Source organism: Tamandua tetradactyla, chromosome 17 (genome assembly GCF_023851605.1).
Source record: "Tamandua tetradactyla isolate mTamTet1 chromosome 17, mTamTet1.pri, whole genome shotgun sequence".
Taxonomy (NCBI): domain Eukaryota; kingdom Metazoa; phylum Chordata; class Mammalia; order Pilosa; family Myrmecophagidae; genus Tamandua; species Tamandua tetradactyla.
The window spans coordinates 48,073,673-48,093,374 of record NC_135343.1 but is presented as its reverse complement, the minus strand read 5'-3'; the positions used below and the strand labels follow the sequence as shown (position 1 = coordinate 48,093,374).

General features: G+C 40.4%; 2 protein-coding genes across 9 annotated transcripts in view; one reads left to right on the top strand and one right to left on the bottom strand.

Annotated features, from left to right (window-relative positions):
* The window catches only part of SLC4A5 (solute carrier family 4 member 5), a 121,724-nt gene extending 118,140 nt beyond the window's left edge, over window positions 1-3,584 (top strand). For 6 of the 7 annotated variants that reach the window (XM_077134612.1, XM_077134616.1, XM_077134613.1 and 3 more), the window contains one exon: window positions 99-3,584. In XM_077134612.1, the coding sequence (XP_076990727.1) occupies window positions 99-261 (163 nt within the window). In that variant the 3' untranslated portion in view covers window positions 262-3,584. The remainder of the gene's footprint in view (window positions 1-98) is intronic. The other variant, XM_077134617.1, reaches the window with a different exon arrangement.
* MTHFD2 (methylenetetrahydrofolate dehydrogenase (NADP+ dependent) 2, methenyltetrahydrofolate cyclohydrolase) lies at window positions 2,568-17,579 on the bottom strand. Of its 2 annotated transcripts, none has more exons than XM_077134620.1 (8): window positions 17,453-17,579; window positions 10,760-10,944; window positions 8,727-8,849; window positions 8,329-8,481; window positions 7,779-7,886; window positions 6,580-6,672; window positions 5,558-5,683; window positions 2,568-3,776 (listed from the first exon to the last, which is right to left on the bottom strand). In XM_077134620.1, the coding sequence occupies exons 1-8, from the start codon at window positions 17,551-17,553 to the stop codon at window positions 3,613-3,615; spliced, it is 1,053 nt and encodes a 350-aa protein (XP_076990735.1). In that variant the 5' UTR covers window positions 17,554-17,579; the 3' UTR covers window positions 2,568-3,612. The 2 variants fall into 2 exon arrangements, with proteins under 2 accessions (XP_076990735.1, XP_076990734.1); XM_077134619.1 differs by lacking the exon at window positions 17,453-17,579 and adding an exon at window positions 16,860-17,175.
* Window positions 17,580-19,702: the final 2,123 nt, after the last annotated feature.

The window sequence follows — 19,702 nt, the reverse complement described above, 5'->3', positions numbered from 1 at the left end:
ACTCCCGGGATTAGTACATAAGCAAAGATTTGCCTTAGAGCTGTCCTCTAAAGCTAAAAACTCCAAATACTAGACATATCTTTTTTTTTTTTTCTCAGCATCACCTTGCACTTCAAAATTTCCTGTCCAGCTTCACCTGCTTTCAACTACTCACGGAGTCCAGTCTTCATGATGCCACAAGTGAAGGTAGAGATGGAGTCAGACGATGACTTCATAGACATGGACAGATATCGAAGAACTGACAGTGAGACCACCCTCTAGAATTAGACAGATTTTCCCAGAAGTGGACAGAGTGAGAGCATGGTTTGGTCTTGAGTCTGGGTCAAAACTCTAAACCTCTATGCCTGTTTCCTCATTTATCCAAATGGTGGGAATCATTCTGCTTGATAGAGAACAAGAGATCTGTCAAGGGAAAGTACTGCTTAGATGCAAGGCTCTCCTCCTCCCTTTGTAGTTATTAAAATAACCTAAAGCTAAGTGTCATACCTTATTGTAAAATGCAATCCAGTCTAGAAATTACAACATTTATTTGAAATGAAAAAAAATGCTTGCATCCTAAAACCATAGCTAAGATAAAACGGCAAGAATCAATTTTTATTTAAGATATTTTTAAAAGATGGTCTCAAAGGAACCATTATAATACTTACTTTTAATAGAACAAGGTTGGGGAACTTATTTTGCAGTTTTGTTAAGTGCTGAAAAGGTCCCACCTTTTTGCTCAATCTCAGTTTTCTAAGGGTCATATAAAATGTCTGACCCATCTGTATTACAAACCTGGTCCAGCACAGAAGTATGCCTGCAGTTTACCAAACTGAAAAGCCCATTCCAAAAGTCTGTTAATGAAAAGAACCAACACATTTAAGTGGATAATTTTTGTAAATAAAATAGTTCTTGCTGAAATGAAATCTCAAACTACATGTGAAACAAAATGATCCTTTAAATCAATATCACTTATTTTTCATGCCCAGAATAAAATTTCTTTATGTATTTGGGTTGGTCCTTGTTGCAAATTTTCAGTGGCTTGATTTGACCGAAGTCAAGCTCCTGTTCATATGAACATTACATCAGGCAGAGAAAATGTCAAATTTTGTAAGAGTATAACTACAATATTAATTGAATTAGTACTTAAATTAATAAGCAATTTGAATAGATTAAAACCAATTAATAACAAAGTAAGCCCTTTCCCTGTGAAACTTAGTATCAGTCATTTTATCTTCAATCCACATTTTAACAAACTCCAATCGTGTTTAACAATGTGCCTGTCATGTACTTTCTCCAAAACAACAATGGATTTGAAACTTGTGTTAATCATTTAGGCTACAGTAACTGTAGGAGCCTAGTTTACTGCTGGGTCCATAGAAAACTCTCAGTGTTGACTTAAATCTTGGAGCTCCCTTCCAAGGAATACTGCCAAGAGGTAAAGCTATAAACCTCTACCACTTCTATGGATAGCAGCAAAATCACTTAGCTGTCCCCCCAATCCAGAATCATTGCCTGATCTTAAGTATAAATTCTTAAGTTCCTCATGTGCTCCAATCCTGAGAGTGCTAACAAACTACCCTTAACATTTCAATTTTAAGACCTGGCTGCTTTGGAATAGCACTTTGTCCAAATTGTAGAAATGTTATAGATTCAGGAGTAAATATGCTTGATTAATCAAACAAGCTGCCAAACTACGATGTTAATTTTTGGGTTTTTTTTCTGTAAATTGATCACTGTAATTTTCACCTTACATGCCATTTACATTTTGTATATACATCAATATTTTATTTTCAATCGCTTTTAACAAGTTGCCATATTATTAAATTTTCCATGCAGTTGAGGCAATTTTTCCCACTTGTAATGTAACCATAATTCAATAAAACTTAATCCCATCTTGCTCTAGGTTTAATCATTTAGATTAAGTCAGCAGGCATGGCTTACAAACTATAGCTCACTTACAAAAACATCTCCAGCAAGCTATCATCTTCTTTCACCTCCAGAAAACTATCAAAAGAATAAAACCAGCTGGCAGAGGAACAAGGAAGGAATAGGACAACTCCCTAGTTGTTCTCTTTTTGCCCCAACCTGCCTTGGGTAGGAGCTACCTCTGAACCTTCATGGGCTGCCTTCTTAAAGGCCAAAATGTATAGCACACCTGGTCCAGCCTCAAATATGCACAGCAAAGAACATCCAACCTGTCAAATCAAACTAATGCTTTAAATACAGGTATAAATTGATATTTATGTAGAGAGAGAGGGAATATATATATAGAAAGAGAGCATGCGTGCAAATATACATATTGAGAACTTGGCAAATATATCAAGAAGTCCTTTGTAGCAAATGAATACAGGGTGTAGAAAACATTGAGAACAAGACTAACCACTTAAATGAGTCTGGCAGACTAAGCTCATGACTTGGCACAACCAGTTGGGACACAAGACTAAAAGGATTGCTAGTTTCTCCACAGCTATAGGACTGGCTGTTATCAAATATATAAATATCTAGATTGGTTATATCTAATTAGAAAAATCAACTGGTTAGAACACAACTAAGATAGTAGGAAGACACAGTATTTCAGAAATTCATTCCACAAGAGAACAAAGTATTTTATTAAAAAATGTCTGGTTAAATTCAGCATTAACTCAAGCTCTTAAAAACCTTGTAGGAAAACCAACAGGTTCAAAGGGAAAAGCAAGCAGCTTACTGACAAGTCTTTGGTGGAAAAATAAGTTGCATACTTAAACCAGCTGCCCTTGTGATTATCAAGTCCAACTCCGTATCAGTTTTGTTTTTCAAAAATAGGTTTCAAAATACACCAAAGAAACCATATAGATACTCTTTAGTAGTAAAAAAAAAAATTAACAATTTTAAATTTAAAGATATAGTAAAAGCCAAATATGACAACACACATGAATAATTTATATAACATAAGCCTTTTCAATCCCAGAAAACTAACATGGGGCAATCTCACTGAAAGGTAACATACATAAAATGAAAGCTAATAACAGACAGAATCCTAAACATTTTTCCAGCAACTAAGCCACAAAATGGCAGTTTAGGAATACTATTAGCATGTAGTTTTTCTTTTTTCCCCACCCAATTGTTTTATTTAGATAAATCTGGCTATCAATGAATATACGTACAAATCTGGGTAATATTTTTTTTTACTCAATTGCTATCATTTCTTCCTGTTTAGTGTTCCCTTAATTTTCTCTGGCAACATTTTTCCTTTGGTTTGACCAGTTGAACTCAACAGGTTTGGAACCTAATGTGGGTATCAACTCTTACTGGAGTAGCACTTGGGAAATGCAATCCTAAAAAAGGCAAATTTTAGCAACTGTAATGGCCTGACCAAGTTAAGCATCCATTTGCAATGTGACAGTGTCCTACGGTGAATGGCTTGGGACCAAGAGAATGGCTTCTCTCGGGTCCCATGGCCGAGCAAGGACACTGGCATGCTCCTGGGTAGGAACTATTTGTGCAAACACCCACCCATTTAAGCTTTCAATAAATACAAAGCACCATTTTATACCATTTCAGTAGAATAAAAAAAATATTGCATTTCTATTGGCCTGTTTAGCTTCTTGAAGTGGCGTGGAAGGCTGTTCTTAAAAAAAGAAGTTAAAACAGTTAGTTGGTTGCTATTCCAAGCTCTTTAGGCTTCAGCACTTCCCGCTCTTCAAGTCTCAGCAGCTTTTTGGCAGCAATAATGGTATTCTTCATCAGCATGGCCACCGTCATAGGGCCGACGCCCCCGGGGACCGGCGTGATGTAGCCGGCTTTCTTCCTGACTTCTGCATTGAAACAAAAACAGGCAGACTGCGTCAGTTCTGACCAAGGAAAAGTACGTCTTTCAACATACTGTGAAATAAACATGCATGCAAAGAAAAAGAATATAGAGAAATAGCTTCTTAAATCCCAAACTCATTAAAAAAAAAAAAAAAAAGTCACATCTACGTTACTCAAGAGTAAAGGTTTTCCAGGAAATAGAATGAGGCTGGAGAATGGGGAGTGGTGCTGAACGCGTGCACAATTCTTAACTAGGTTGAACTTAAACATTTAGAAAGGCCAGAAGTGACAGTGGTCCGTTATTGTGAGCGTAATTAACTGTGCTGAGTTGTGGGTGGAAAGGAGAAGGTTAGTCGTGTATGTCACCAGAAGGAAAGCTGGAGGTTCAAACATGGAAATGTAGACTACAGTGAATCCTGTGGTGGACGACGGCAGTGATTAAGTGTACAAATAAAAAAAGTTCTTTCATGAACTAGAACAAATGTATGACACTATTACAAACTATGGACTATATTAACACTACTATCTTTAATATTCTTTTATCAACAGTAACAAATGTACCACACCAATGCTAGGGATCAATAATGGGGGGGGAGAAGGGGTATAGGATGTTTTGGATTTTCTTATTTATTTTTATGTCTTTTTCTGGAATAACACAAATGTTCTCAAATTGACCATGGTGATGGACACATAATTATGTCATGATACTGTGAGCCACTGATGGTATGCTTTGGATAGGGTGTATAGTATGTGAATATAGCTCAATAAAATTGCATTAAGAACACAAAAAAAAAGAGGAAAGGTTTTCAAACAAGCTAATCCGATAATATGCACTTAATAGTAGAGCAGTTAAATGATATTTGTATGGATAAATAACCTATACTTTACTAGCCACACTTCTCCTTCCTCTTAAATAAATTTAAAAAGAAATATTTCAGTAGATTAACTGTGTGAGAAGTATTTTTTTTACATATAGTTAGCCCAAACCACTGAGCAAAGTAATTTTCTGACAAATGGAAAGTGAGTTTTTTTAACCCAATCTTAAGGAAAAATGCTTAGATATATAGGCTTGTGTCTGGCTACTTTAACAGAAACAGAAAGCTAGAAATAGAAGTATTAGCATGAACTTCAGATAAACATGATACCTTAACAGAAAGCAGAAATCTACTAGCATGTCCCCAGTTTCAGGAATATGGCTTTTTCCTGGACTGTTTTAACATTTCAAATCTGTGATCCCTTCTGTCAATGTGAAAATGAGAAATCTGTGACACTTCTGAGGAAGATCAACGGCTTAAAAAACACTTCATTAAATTTTCAGACTTGTTCCAAGTCAAGAAGTTGTTTCACTTATAAAATAGACCTAAGAAAACAGGCCCTTAAAAAATTTATAACTGCTCTCCATAGTTTTATGATACAAACATTAGAATGGCTAGAATTTTTTTTTCCCTTATTAAACTTTTTTTAATGGGTCTTGTGTGACAGATTTTTGGTAATTGTTTCCATTTAAAAAGTACTGATTTTAAAAACTAATAACTGAAAATTGTCAAACGAAAACAAATGGTCCACAAAACATTCCTCTCCTGTTTTACGATGCACTGTTATCATTAACCAGTAGAACAGCTAGAATTTTAAAAGACTACTCTTTATTCTTGTGGAAGCCATTTAAAACAGTATTACCAGAGTAACATATGCTCAAAAGTTAAAGAAAAAGTAAGGGATCTGTCTTAAATGTCCACTAAAGGTAGCTTTTGTTGATTTTATATTTTAAAAAAAGTATACCATGTACCTTCAAAGTCCACATCTCCAACCAACTTGGGCTTAGAGGTCACAGGATCTTTAATTCTGTTTATTCCCACATCAATGATGGCTGCTCCTTCCTTGATCATATCTGCTGTGATCAAATTTGGAATGCCTGGAAATGGGGGGTACAATGGTCAATTTACTTAGTACTGAAAAGAAGATTCCACCTGCCTGATTCTTCTCTAATTTCCATTTCAAGAGTCCTGAAAGAGCAAATTACATGTTTTATTTAAAAAAAAAAAACTATAAAAAAATCTTAACCAACGAACCATTTAAACTTCATAAAGTAGACAGAAATATTTTGAGGCTTTAGAAATAGCATGCACCCGCCCAGTCTATGACTAACCTCAACTATAATCTTATCTTTGTGTCATTCCCAAACGATGACAAATGGAACAGAAGGTGAACTGGTTTGCTAAAGCTGCCAGAATGTAACAGACCAGAAATGGAATGGCTTTTATAAAGAGAATTTATTATAAGGGAATTTATAATTGAAGCATGTGTGGGCTTCACTTAGTTCATCCAGGTCACAACTCTGGGTTCTGGCCTACTTATGATCTCATGGGAAGGCACAAGGTGACATCTGCTGGGCTCTGCCCATCTCTAGGCATCTGCTCTCTCTGCTGTACCTCCAAGTATCTCCAAACATATGTGTCTCTGTCAGCTCTGAAGCAACTGTTCTCCAAGCATCTGTATCTGAGGCTTCTCAAACTGGTTTCCCTTTTAAAGGACTCCAGTAAACTGATCGAGACCCTCCTTGAATGGGTGTCTCCATCTCACCAAAGGCCACGCCCCCAGTTGGGCATGCCACATCACCGTGGAGATGATCTAAACCAAAGGGTTTCTACCCCACAAAATTGGATCAGCATTAAAACACGCCTTTTCTGGGGGGTAAATAACAGTTTCAAACCAGCATAGTGGGCAAATTCTGGACTCACACAGATAAGAGGTCCATCCCCACCCTTCTGAGGTAGAGAAGTCCTCTGCCTCTATCCCTTGTGTTCTTACCTGCAGCGGATACCACGATATCTGCAAGAATTGTATGTTTCTTCAATTGTTCTTTGGGAGTGTAGCGATGAGATATTGTAACAGTGGCATCACCTATGAAGAAAAAAATAGGTGCCTTGATTTCCAAGTCAAAGCTATGACTGTTTGTCCAATAATACCCCTGCCACATCTCAAATGTATCTTTATAAATAGCTCAGGAATGTATATTTTTCCTCAATTGTCTGGACTCTGAGCATTAGGTCTCAAGTAATGAAGTCATGGTAGAGATTCAACATCCCTGAGAAATAACTGACTTCATGCTTGTCTCATACTTCCTAATTGTCATTTACTTTTTACAACACAAAACAGTGAACCCTAATATAAATTATGGACTACAGTTAATAGTATAATTATAAGAATATTGTTTCATCAATTGCAACAAAGGAACCACACTAACGCAAAGTGTCAATGATAAAGAAAACTGTGCATATAAGGGGGTATACAGGAACTCTGAAATTACTGCATGATTTTTCTATAAACCTGCAACTTCTAACTGGGGAGGAAAATACCCAAATTTTTGGTATTTTTACCTGTTGGTCCCAGCCTTACTCTATAGTCAAAAATAATCAAATTTATTTCTTATCCCATTTAACAGCCTTTCAAGAATTACCTTTTCTAAACGAGATTCTACTAGCATTAATCAAGTCTAAAAGAAAAAAAGGATGCTAAAAGACATTATCTAGAAATAGTTTTGTCATTATTTCTGATATATAAAGTGTCAAACAAATTAAAAGAACCTGATGTAATGACACGTTTGTGATATCAATTCAATCCTTCACAGAGGTCTAAGATTTCTTTTCTAGCAAATGACCCAGAATGGGAAACTCATTTTAAATAACTGTGTCTCAGTCCTAACTATCAAAGCCACAAGTGAAAATTTCTAAATATAAACCCAACTAGGTCATCATACATGAGTCAAAGAAAATCCCCACTATCTACAAGCACGCATATACCTACAACTCAAATTTAATTTCTGACGCACATCTGTTTCTGAACTAATTCCACAAAAAATGAGTCATAAACTAACTTCCTGGTGACGCCGAGCAGATTCCTCCCCGAAGGTCCATACCACCCAAAGCGAGCCCACCCCACAGCCACAGGCCCGCCTCGGCCGGTTCTCACAGGGGCAAGCAGGACGCCTGTGAAAGCAGCTGCCTCACCTCCGGGACGCTCGTGAGCCCCGTCCGTGTGCAGTAACATTGCGATGGGCATTCCAACGTTCTTTGACCTTCCAGCCACAACCACATTCTTCCCTAATGTTGGAATTCCTATGGAAAAAGTATATCTATGTTGACACACTGTCCTAGAATGGGCACCACAGGAAAATACAGTCACATGGCCTAGAACATGAATCCTATTTGGACAAAAGAAGTCACTAAGATTATTGCCTCATCTGTCAACTGAAGCTCCCTCACTTGCTACATGTTATGAGGTCTAAAAGAAAACAGGAAAAAACACACTGTGAAAGACAAAATGTCCTTATGAATGTGCACTATCACCACTATTAGATCTTAAGTCTCCTTCACAAAGGCTTCTAGATCAATTAGCAAAAACAATGATAGGAAACAGTTAAGAGTGGTTGCTTCTGGGGAGTAGAACTAAAGGATGTGGGATGGGAGTTTCCACTCTTGGTACTGTATCACTTTTGACCTTTCGCAAGTACTGCTTTTATAAAAATCACACATACATACAGCTCTGAGAGAAACCTACCGGTTCGCTTGATTATTTCCCACACACCCCATGGGGTAGCGGGGAGCATGGAATACTGGTCCAAACACATCCGTCCCACGTTAATTACGTGAAAGCCATCAACATCCTTGTCTGGAGAAACAGCGTTGCAGACCCTTCTCTCATCGATGTGCTCTGGAAAAGAAACCACAGCGTCGTCACTGTGAAGTATGTAGGGCGGCCTGACTCCGGCTCATCTGAGTGATCATACAACTCCGTTCCCTCTGCAACGTGCCTCCGTGACTTACTCCTCCGTCTACACTGAAGGAACTCACATCAAACAAAACTATGACAGCAACAGGCTGGGTTTATAAAAACCCAGGAACCAAGCCTCTCCCCTCCTGAGAAATCATTTTAAGTAGTATGAGTCCAAAACTCACCTGGAAGAGGCAGCTGAACAAGGAGGCCATCTACATTGTCATCATTATTTAACTTATTGATTAAATTCAACAATTCTTCCTCTGAAATCGAAGCTGGTTTCAAAATCGTTTCACTGATGATTCCTATTATAAGAAAAATTCAAGGTTAAAAAAATACTCAGGTAGTTAAGGGGCACTGTGGTTTTGCCTGCCATATTCGTCTATCATAAGGTTTTTACATCATCACACCCACCCTGGTAGCTGGAAAGTTAAACTGACTCACAAGGAACCTAAAAATATAACTTCACAAATATATACGTTAGACAATACTAGCTTGACATATTATATATATTATTCCTTGTAGTTATTACCCCCATTTGCAGACAAGGCAACTGAGGCTCAGAGACTTAAAAAGCCAGCTAATCTAAATATGATTAAAAGGGGAAATGTTATATTGTATATATGATGATAGAATAAAGTTTTTTTTTTTTAATCCATGAAACTGCACTACACAAATGTTGAACCCACGTTAAACCATGAACTTTAATAGAACAGTTAAAAAAATGTGCCATCATTAATTGTAACAAATGTTCCATACCAATGCAAGGTATTGGTGGTGGGGTGGTGTATAGGAATACTATATTTTATACATGATTTTCTGTAAACCCACAACTTCTCTGATAAAATAAGTAAAGCCAGCTAGTAATGCAGCCACATCTTTTGGATTCCAAAATCCATGTGCTACCACAGCACCGGACTATTCCCAATGTTAAAAACTTGTGAGTTACTATGTCCCAGAGATCTCTAAAGGTTTTCCAATTAAAAGGGCAGGAGGCCTCAATCCTCAGTGATAAAGCATAGAGAATATCAAGGGCTCATCAGCCCAGTAATTCAGCCCAGTCACACCAGCGGTTTCACGGCCCTTTGGAACAGAGTGTACGCGGTACTCACAGTGGGCAGAGGCACTTCTCTGTACTCACAGCAGTCTGCAGGACTGCAAAACCCAGAACACAAGCCTTCCATTGCTCAAACCCACGCCATCTGCCTTAAACACCCCTACATGATCTAATTGCTTTGGAACCAACTGGCAAAGAAACTGAAGGCTATTTCCCAGAAGTCAGAGTCATTTCCTACAATTATGAAACTGAAGGGTGTTCCCGGCCGGCCACAGCACTGAGGTCCCTTCCAACTTCCCTCCTAGTATGCTTTGCCGGTTTGAATCTGTGGTGGACCCCAGAAAAGCCATGTCCTTTAATCCTCATTCAATATTGCTGCCTGGGAGTGTTTTGATTGTTCCCATGGAGATGTGACCCACCCAATCGTGGGTGTTAACTTGATTAGAGGGAGATGCGACTCTGCCCATTCCAAGTGGGCCTTGACTGGAATCCTTTAAAAGAGGAAACATTTGAAGAGAGTGCCTTTTTAGAGCCACAAGAAAGCAATGAGAGAGCCACACAGAGCCAGAGACCTTTGGAGCTTCATGAAGCAAGAGGCTGGGGAGAAAGTAGCAGACGTCACCATGTCCACCAGGTGCCTTTCCAGCTGAGAAACCCAGAACTTCATCGGCCTTTCTTGAGTGTAACCTCTTATTGGTGCCTTAATTTGGACTTTTTCTATAGACTTGCTTTAATTGTGACATTTTCCTGGCCTTAGAACTGTAAGCTAGCAACTTATTAAATTCCCCTTTTAAAAAAGCCATTCCGTTTCTGATATAAGGTTCCGGCAACTAGCAAACTAGAACAGACCCCGTTGCTGGAAACTACAAATGTCCCAACACCTCGGTTGACAACTCTCACCGCTGCTCAGGGAATGTCGCCTGCCAGCTGTTAACTCAGCTCACAGTTCAGAAGACCCCAAGAATATTCCTCCTGTCCGAGTTCCCAAGGCTTCCCCTGGGGTAGAGGGATCTCTTTATGACAACGTTTTGAATATAGTTCCATCGCGTTAGCCTCCCGTTTGTGTTTTGTGATCAGAAACAGAAATGATCAATCCCAATGACGTCTGTCTGAGATGAGCCCCACTCTGACACACTTGGGGTCTGCACCGCCACCTACCCACGTCCGCAGCCGCCCGGGTCTTGTTGAGCACGTAGGAGTGACTGGCAGGATTCTCACCAACCAGAACCACGCTCAGGTGTGGCCGCCTGTTGCCAGAGGCCACCCACTCTTCCACCTCCTGCCGCACCTCCTGCTTGATCTGCTGGGCAAGTTTCTTTCCAGAAATGACAACAGCTTCATTTCTGCAGAAGGCAACGGAGGCACAAAACCAAACAGCTTGAATTTTTGCAATAAGACCAGACCACAAAATGCTTTTAAATACCTAAAACTTAAAGTTTAAGCTTAAAATACATAGTAGCCCGTGGGGTGGACAACACCTTATGGACCAAAAGGGGGGAAAGAAGTATAATAAAATAAGGCATCAGTGGCCAATCGGGATCGAGATCAAATGGAGTTAAGAGGCTCTTCTGGAGGCTGCTCTTAATACAACCTTTAGTCATGGCTAAACCCCAACCAGCATCACTCCCGTTAACACTTAAGAACACCTAGGGCTCAGACTGAGATTCAGGAACTAAGTTTGCTTTCCTGGAGCCTTTAATTCCTGGAGCGTCCCTGGGGCAGATAAATGCTGAGACCCGGAGGGACCAGGCTGTCCAAGATTATCAACTAATTACATCCCCCCATCCTTTAGTGGCGACACCCTTCTCAACAAGAAAATGTCAGAACAGGCATTGCCCAAAGACCCCTATCGACTGGGAAAGGAATCAAAGGAGAAGGAGGGGGTATCGCAGAGAAAGTAGGATTTAGCAAACGAATATGACCTCTGACCCACTATATTCACATTCCTTCTAGCCTCCAGTGTTTTGAAGCAGCCAGAAGGAAAAATCTGAAATAGTGGAATAGTAGCTCATAACAAACTCCAAGATCTGTCTTTGTAACTACTGCTGAAGTGTATTTTGAAAAGTATTGCTTTTTCTTCCTTTGCTTTGTATATATGTAATATTTTAAAATTTAAAAATACATGATGCCAGACGGGCCACGGTGGCTCAGTGTCCGAGTTCTCACCTGCCGTGCCGGAGACCCGGGTTTGATTCCCGGAGCCTGTCCATGCAAAAAAAAAAAAAAATGATGCCTAATCTGAGGGACCCCTGAAATCTAAAGGGCACTTTTCAAAGGGGTAAAGTTGCATCTGGCTACATGGTTAGAGGGATAAAGTTGATTGAAAGAGTTGACATTCACTGACAGCTAGCGTGCAGCCAAGCTGGAGTTGCTATCCAAAGCTGTCAGCACCTAGAGCCCATACTCTGAACTAATACACTATCCTGCCTCCTGACCACTGCCACACTGATGAGAAAAAGGTCTTCCATTAGTTTGATTTGCATTTCTTGGACCCCACTCCACCATGAAATTGAGCAGTTTTTCCTGCATATTTATGTAACACTTGTAGTTTGTGTTGACCATGTTGTCAGCATCCAGTCGTGTTTCAAATCATTTCCTGCTTAGTCAACTGGCTTTTAATGTTTATGTTGCCTTTAAATATATAAAGTATCGAAGAAACAATATCCTGCATAGGCCAAACCTAAAAATGCCTCCCGTTCCCCACAACCCCTTTTGGGGAAAAACCATCCTGGTGAGGATGGAGGAGTCAGGAGGACCAGAAGAGGGCCCTTCTCTTGGGTGGCAAGTGTGCCTTACCCCGGGGCCCTGCGACCCCATCCACAGTGACAGCAGCAGCAGGAGTTGCTGAGCCAAGGACAGCACATTCTAGGCTGGCCGGGCCCGTCGGCTGGCCCCAGTGCTCCACCCCACAGGAGCAGTGGTAGTTAACTGGGCCAGTAAGAGCTTCTCTCCAAGAGAGTTCAAACGAAAATCACAGGGGGCCTGCTAACGGGGGGGGGGGACAGCGACAGCATGATGGACCTTAGAGATGTCATGTTGAGCGAAATAAGCAAGACACAAAAGGGTAAATGTTGAATCATCTCATTGATGTGCAATGATCAGAATCAGCAAATTCACAGGATCGGAAACTAGAATACGAGTGGACCAGGAGGCGGGGTGGGGGTAGGGGAAAAGAGGGAAGTTAGGTGCTGACTCACTCTCAGCATTTTTAAACTGTACAGACTTTCTATGTGAGTTAATAGAGAAGTTCTGGTAATGGACGGTGGTGTGGTAGTAGTACCTCACTGTGTGCGGAATTAACAGCACGGAACTATGTATCTGAATGTGGTTAAAGGGGAAATTTTTAGGTTGTATATGTTACTCAAATAAAAATTTTCAAGCAAGACTGTACGACACAAACAATGAACCATGGACTATAGTTAATCGAAAAACTATAAAAAATTCTCTTGCATGAATTGTAACAAATGTGCCACCCTAATGCAAGGTAACACCTATATGGTGGTTTATGGGAACTCTGTATTTTATGCATGATTTCTCTGTAGCCCTTCAACATCTCTAATTAAAAAAAAAAATTAACTCACAAATAATCAGAGACTAGCATGGGATTTTATATATATATATATTAATAGAATAAAGAATTCAGAACTCACAATTAAAAAAAAACTGGGTTAGCATTTATTAGCAAAAAGATTCCACTTAAAACAAGTATTCCCTTTCAGATTTCAGCCCTTGGTGTCACAGGGACTTTTCCAACCACAAGACCAAAACAACATCAGTTTCTCCAAATAGCATATATTTAATTCTCAGGGATAACAGCAAGATACTGGATACAGTGTATGATCAGATAAGATTAATTTTCAAGCCTGTTGTTATTCAAAATGGAATTGTAAAGCTTTAACAATTAAATTTTTAGACCTTTAATGTCTGCCTTTATTTGCATTATGATATAACTGCTTGAAACCACAACTCAGTGTCTTAGATATAATGCAATGATTTTATATCTAATCCTTATATCAATCTGTATTTGCATCTTGTAAGGCATTGAGGCTTCATAAACATAGCAAATCAAATACTTTTCCCCAGATTTTATCCTTACATAAGTAAGGATGCTAGCATGGAACAAAATATATAATAGATTTAATTAATATCTAAGATACAATGAGGAATTGAAAACATTTTAATATTTCAAATACATTTCAGAATTCAGAGTTGAAGGGAAGATCATTGAAAGGATTTTGCTGATACAAATACCCATAGCAACATTCCTGATACATTCCAAACCCTGGAGCCCTCAGCGGGAAGGACTCAGGACAGTCATTTACAGTGAATGGAACAACATATAAAGTGCCAGCCACGTATGTTCAAGAAAAATTAATTTCTTAGACTCCTCCCTTGACTCAATTCATATATATATGATTTAATAACCTACTGTATATTAAGGGTGTCTATGTATGTGCATATATAAAATATATATAGTCTCAGAGAGACTAGTTGGCCCTTTATAAAAAGAATTTCTTTTGAAGGCAAAAGGACATAGGCACACTGAGGCTAAAAGTGATATGGTAGAGTTAAGGACAGAGGGTTCTAAAAGAACATGGTGTTCCAAGTCCCAATCTGAGCTTCCAAAGGCAGGTTCTAGATGTTATGCCAATTTTCTTTAAAAAAAAAAAAAAAAAGAGAGAGAAACTGCCCAAAAGTAACAAAAGTCAAAAAACAAAGCCATAATACAAATAATACTCTTCATGATGGCTGCATTTCCACCCTCCTCTGCAAAATGATGAGAGTGAGTCAGTACCTAACTTTCCCTCATCTCTTTTGCCAAGAGGTAGATAAAGTAACTGCTACTGCAAAGTAAACAGGGACATGGAGACTTGGTTCATTCCCAAAGGGAATCTAAAAATTATAACTACGTCAGCTAACATTTATTTAGGAATTAGGTGGTTTCAGAGATGTGCTTAGAAAATTTTCCATTAAAATGAGTCAACAGACCAGAAAGAAGAGGAATGTTCAAATAAAGTTCAGAATCAAAATCCCAGTCAGTAGCCTCTTCACTTTCCTCCCAGTTTAATAGCTGACAGTATTGTAATTTTCCATGAGAAATTAATAGAAGCATTTTACAATTCATGATCAAGTTATTTGGGGAAGAGCGCTGTTATCTTCTAGTTGCTGGAACCAGTAATAAGCGAAGAAAGATGCAAAGGGGGATGGAACTCACATCTATCAAACACTAGGTATTTTGCTAAGAGTTTTCTACATAAATTATTCTCACCACCCTCCTAGAGCTATTATAATAACAGAGGATGGTAGAACAAAATTCAAACTCAAACCTCTGCCTCCAAAGTTCATTTTTCCCGATAGGCCACAGTCTCCTAGGCAATAGGTTTATGTTCTTGAAACTTACAATATGAAAAACCCTTGCACTGCCCTTAGGCTGAGACATAATAAATCACCATGGTACATCATGTAAAGCATTGCATGATATATTCTTGATGTGCTGAGAAATCTCATTGCCACGCGGAGACTGACACCCCTGAAGTAACACACAACTGCTTTACAAAAGCTGGTCGTGGAACCAGTGACTGTTCTAATGAACGGGGCAGGCTATATGATAACTGACCGCCATTAGCTGCCCCAAACTCAAGATGGTTTTGTAGATATTGATACCATCTTAGCTCCCTCTGCTGATGTTGAATTTCAAACAAAAACAGATACCTTTGACATAGGTCTATTATGAGCACAAAAGAACGGGAAGAAAAGTTGCCAAAGTTTGAACATCCCAGGAGAAAAGAAGCTTAACAGCACTGGCAAACAGTGATGGGTGATAAATTGCAACAGTCAGAATTTTGTCTCCAAAGCAACTGAGTTACTAAACATGTTTGTGAACTACAAAAGAACCATCAGGATTCAATCTAATGTTAAACCGAAAGTAAAACCAGGATCATTTAAAATATGCCTTAGAGTTCCATGTGATATATGTGCCTTATTTAGCCCAACAGACATTTCTAGACCTTTCTCGCCTCTGCCTCTTACAGGTTTTGTAAACTCTGACAATGCCAAGGGATCCCTTCTCTGTACAATCAGGAGATTGGATCAGATGATTACTGAACTGTCAGTTCTGTAATGTCAGATTTGGTAGCAATGCACAAACTAAAATGTCACCTGACATATTAAATCAACAGAGAAAAAGACTATTCTTCAAAAACTTGATGTTACCACACTTGAATTTGAAAATTATAAAGACAGCTGTCTAAATGATTCTACTTCCACTTTAGTGTATACCCCCAGAAAGAAACATTTTCTTTGAAAAGCACCCAACACTTTTTTACAACTATGTATTAATTTATCACCAGGATAAATGGTTAGCATGCTAAATAAATCAGATAACTTTTTTTAAAAAACCTTTGCACCAACCTAAAATAAAGGGAATACAGGCAGACTCATATTTTGCTTTAAGTTATCAGTGTCACATTCATGTAAACAGCAGTAATCAAAGCAGCACATCCTAACAATATAGAATGTAGATAGCAGTGCAGATAACAGTTTTGCCTTGAGAGATGTAGAAGCTTACTTTTTCATTCAGAAAAGTAAGCAAAAGGAGAGCATCTGTTATTTGGGAATGTGAGCAAACAGGATGGTGTCCTTTACACAAGAAGGCTCTCCATAAACCTCGTATCTTCCATGAAAGCCTAAGAGCAGTCTGGCCCAAAGGCTCATCTGGCCACTGCGCATGAAGGGGCTAGAACCAAGGGGCAGTAATGAAAGAAGGGACTGGAAAGGCAGGTCAGGGTGGGTCCAAGGAAAACGTGAATGCCTCTCCAGTCTTCCTTAAGAATGTATCAACCCTCCTTCTGCGTTCCAATAGCATCTTGGAAATCTCTGTCAGCACTTTTCACACTGAGTGGAAGTTATATCCGTGTTCGCCCCCTTGACAGATATCTGCGTTCCACTAAAGAGAAAGCAGCTTTGACCCATCTCTGAATTCACAGTCTACCACGGCGCCCGGCACGGAGGAAGGGCTTAGTGAACGTTTGCTGATAACAAGACTAAGACTTAGGACTCTGGCAATGCGAGGGCTCTAAACGTTGACAGAGTGTGCACAGATTTGGGGAGAGAAATCACAGAGCCCCAAAAGGAGTCTTCAACCTAGGCTCAAGAATGACAGTTTGGGGTCCAAAAAAATCAGGGAAAACCTATTGCCTGCCCACGGAAATGCAGACAGAGCTTCGCCTCGCCTCGCCTTCTCCCCCGAGGGTATCACCTGGACTTACGCTGGGCGCTGCCCAGCTCGGCGTGGCGACTGCAGTCAGAGTCCCGGTGACGACAATACATGTCTTCTTTCCCGAGGCAGAAGGGAAGTGCGGGTACCCAGCCAGCAAGCCGGCGCGGGGATTTCGTCAGCCTGCACCAATCCCCTCCGCCGCTAGGGTCCCGGGAAAGCGGGTCATAAGGAGCCCTCCACGCCCTGGGCCAAGGGTCTGCTTGGCGTCCCCCAAGGCCCCTCTCGGCATCGCGGCCGCTGGCGGCCCGCAAACTCGGGCCAAACCTGGGCATCCTCGCGCGTCCCCTTGCGAACTCCGCACGGTCCGGCTGTCTCGCCGGCGATGCCCCGACCCTGGGGGGGGGGGGGGGGGCCAGGGACCAGCCCACCCCGCCGCGCGAGCGCCCGAGCCGCGCGGGCTGCGGCTGCGCCCGGCTGCCACGTCGCCCCTCTAGTCAGAGGGAAATGCCACCGCCACCCAGGGCTGGGATGCTCGGGAGGAACCGCCCCTGCATCCTCGCGGGTCCGCGCAGCCGCCTGCCTTCCGTTACCCCTGGGCTTCCCGCGCCGACCCAGCTCCTCGACCCTCTTACCGAACAGCCGAGCGACAGAAAGGGCGATGGCGGAGGCGGCAGCTCTGCGCGGGCCGGAGCAGCCCGGCTGCCAGTGTTGACACAAGACGCAGGGGAGCCATAGCCCGTGCCGCTGCGCGCGCCAGGAGAGAAATACAAGCGCGGGCCACACAGTTATACCGCGGCCGCATGGCAGGTCCCGCCTCCCGCCGACACCCATTGGTCGGTGCCCCACTCCCCTTGCAGTCTGTCGAGACTCCTGGAGCTGAAGTAGCCAATCATTTGTCTTCATTATACGTCAGCGACGTATAGTAAAGCCAGGTTTATGATCTCTTGGAGCACCTGGAACTGGGCCCAGCAAGGCTTGGAAGCCTCAGTGCCCGTCGTGATTGGCTGAGGAAGGCAAGCCCCTGCCTGACGCAGCTGGGGTCGCGGAAGTTGTGCCAAATGCCGGAGAAGGCGTTCATTCATTGAGCAAGCATCTGAGCGCCTACCGTGTGTCAGTCACTAGCGGTAAAGGGTGGTGAAAAGACAGGCAGTTAGAAAATCAACCAATAAATGTAGAAAGAATGACGGAGGTAGAAAATCACCGTTTGGCAAAATCATAGTAAAAATTGATTTAGGCAAAAATTATTCATGGATTTCAAATCAACTGGGTGCAAGTTTGCTAAGGAACAAGATATTTACTATCCAGTTGCCAGATTTAAAATATAAAAATACAAGAAGCCCTGTTAAGTTTGAATTTCTGATAAGTAATTCTGGATGGTCATACTTACACTAAAAAAGTATTCAGTGTTGCTATGAAATTGAAATTCCCCTGCGCAGCCTCTATATTATCTTGCAATCCTATTGACATGGTCTCCAAATATCTCCTCCACAAAATATTTATTAATTACACAGGGGAAAAATAATAAATTTACAGTGGAGAAATCTTAAAGCAATCAATATTAACAACACAAACATACTGTCCGTGCCTCCAGATACGATGCATTCAGGAGGACGCAGGACTTCGTAACTTTTCACAAGCATGAAAATCTGATGAAGTGATTTCTCTAAACCGTGGGTCTCCGCTAAATTGTTACAAATTTCTCATTTTCACATCAAAAGAAGAGATCATATGACCAAGAAGTTAAGATTTAACATAATTAAGGTTAATGAATCATTATATAGACATTTCTTTTTTACTTTCTAGTATATTGGAATAGCCAGAAGGAAATGCCTAAAATTACCCAACTATAACCCAACTGCCTTGATCTTTGATAATGATTGTATTACAATGTAGCCTTTATCTTGTGATTGTAAAAACCTCATGACTGACCCACATTTGTACCCCTAATTCTGTTTTTAAACTTTAGAATATTATGATCACAGAAGACAGCCCCTCACGTTTATTAATGAAGAAACTTGAATCACCCCAGCACTAACCCATCCCAATTCCTAAACAATCTTGCTCGATGAAGCTGGATCTAACCAGAATTCGTCTGCCTGAACGAATTCTTAAATTCTAAGAATTTAAGCTTAAATTCTTAGAATTTAAGAATTTAAATTTAAGCAGCTTAAATTTTAACTATAAATAAACTATCCCTCATTACAATGCTGAAAATCACGCCCATCATAGCATTAAGGCCACCATTTTCTTACATAAATTCTAAGCATATAATCTAGATCATCTCCAATTACAGCATTTAGAACCATTTTGCTCATTATCCTAAAACCTGCCCATCTTTTGATATTATAAAGCTGTCAGAGGGTGGGCCACAGTGGCTTACTGGCAGAGTTCTTGCCTGCCATGCCAGAGACCTGGGTTCGATTCCCAGTGCCTTCCCATGTTAAAAAAAAAAAAAAATTCGTCAGTGTTACTGTGGTTTGGAAAGACAGATTTTTAGGGTGATGGGCCATCTGATCTGCTTCACACTTAGCAAAAAATTCTCTCTTTGAAACCCCGGTGTCACAGGTTGGCTATTAATGTGTATTGGGCAGAGAACCCCCTGCTTTTGATTGATATCAATCACAGACCTGGAATATTTCGATTGTCCAGGAAAAAACCATATTTCTGAAATTTTGGAATATGTTAGTAGATCTCAATCTTATGAAGAAACATCAGACATGTATGTTTGGTAGATATGGAGTGTGTATTAATAAAAAGTAATAAATTACAAATAAAGATAAATCAGACAAACCCAAACTAAGACACATTCTACAAAATGAGCAGCTTGTACTCTTCAAAATGTCAAGGTCATGAAAGACAAAGAATGTGGAACTGTTCTACAT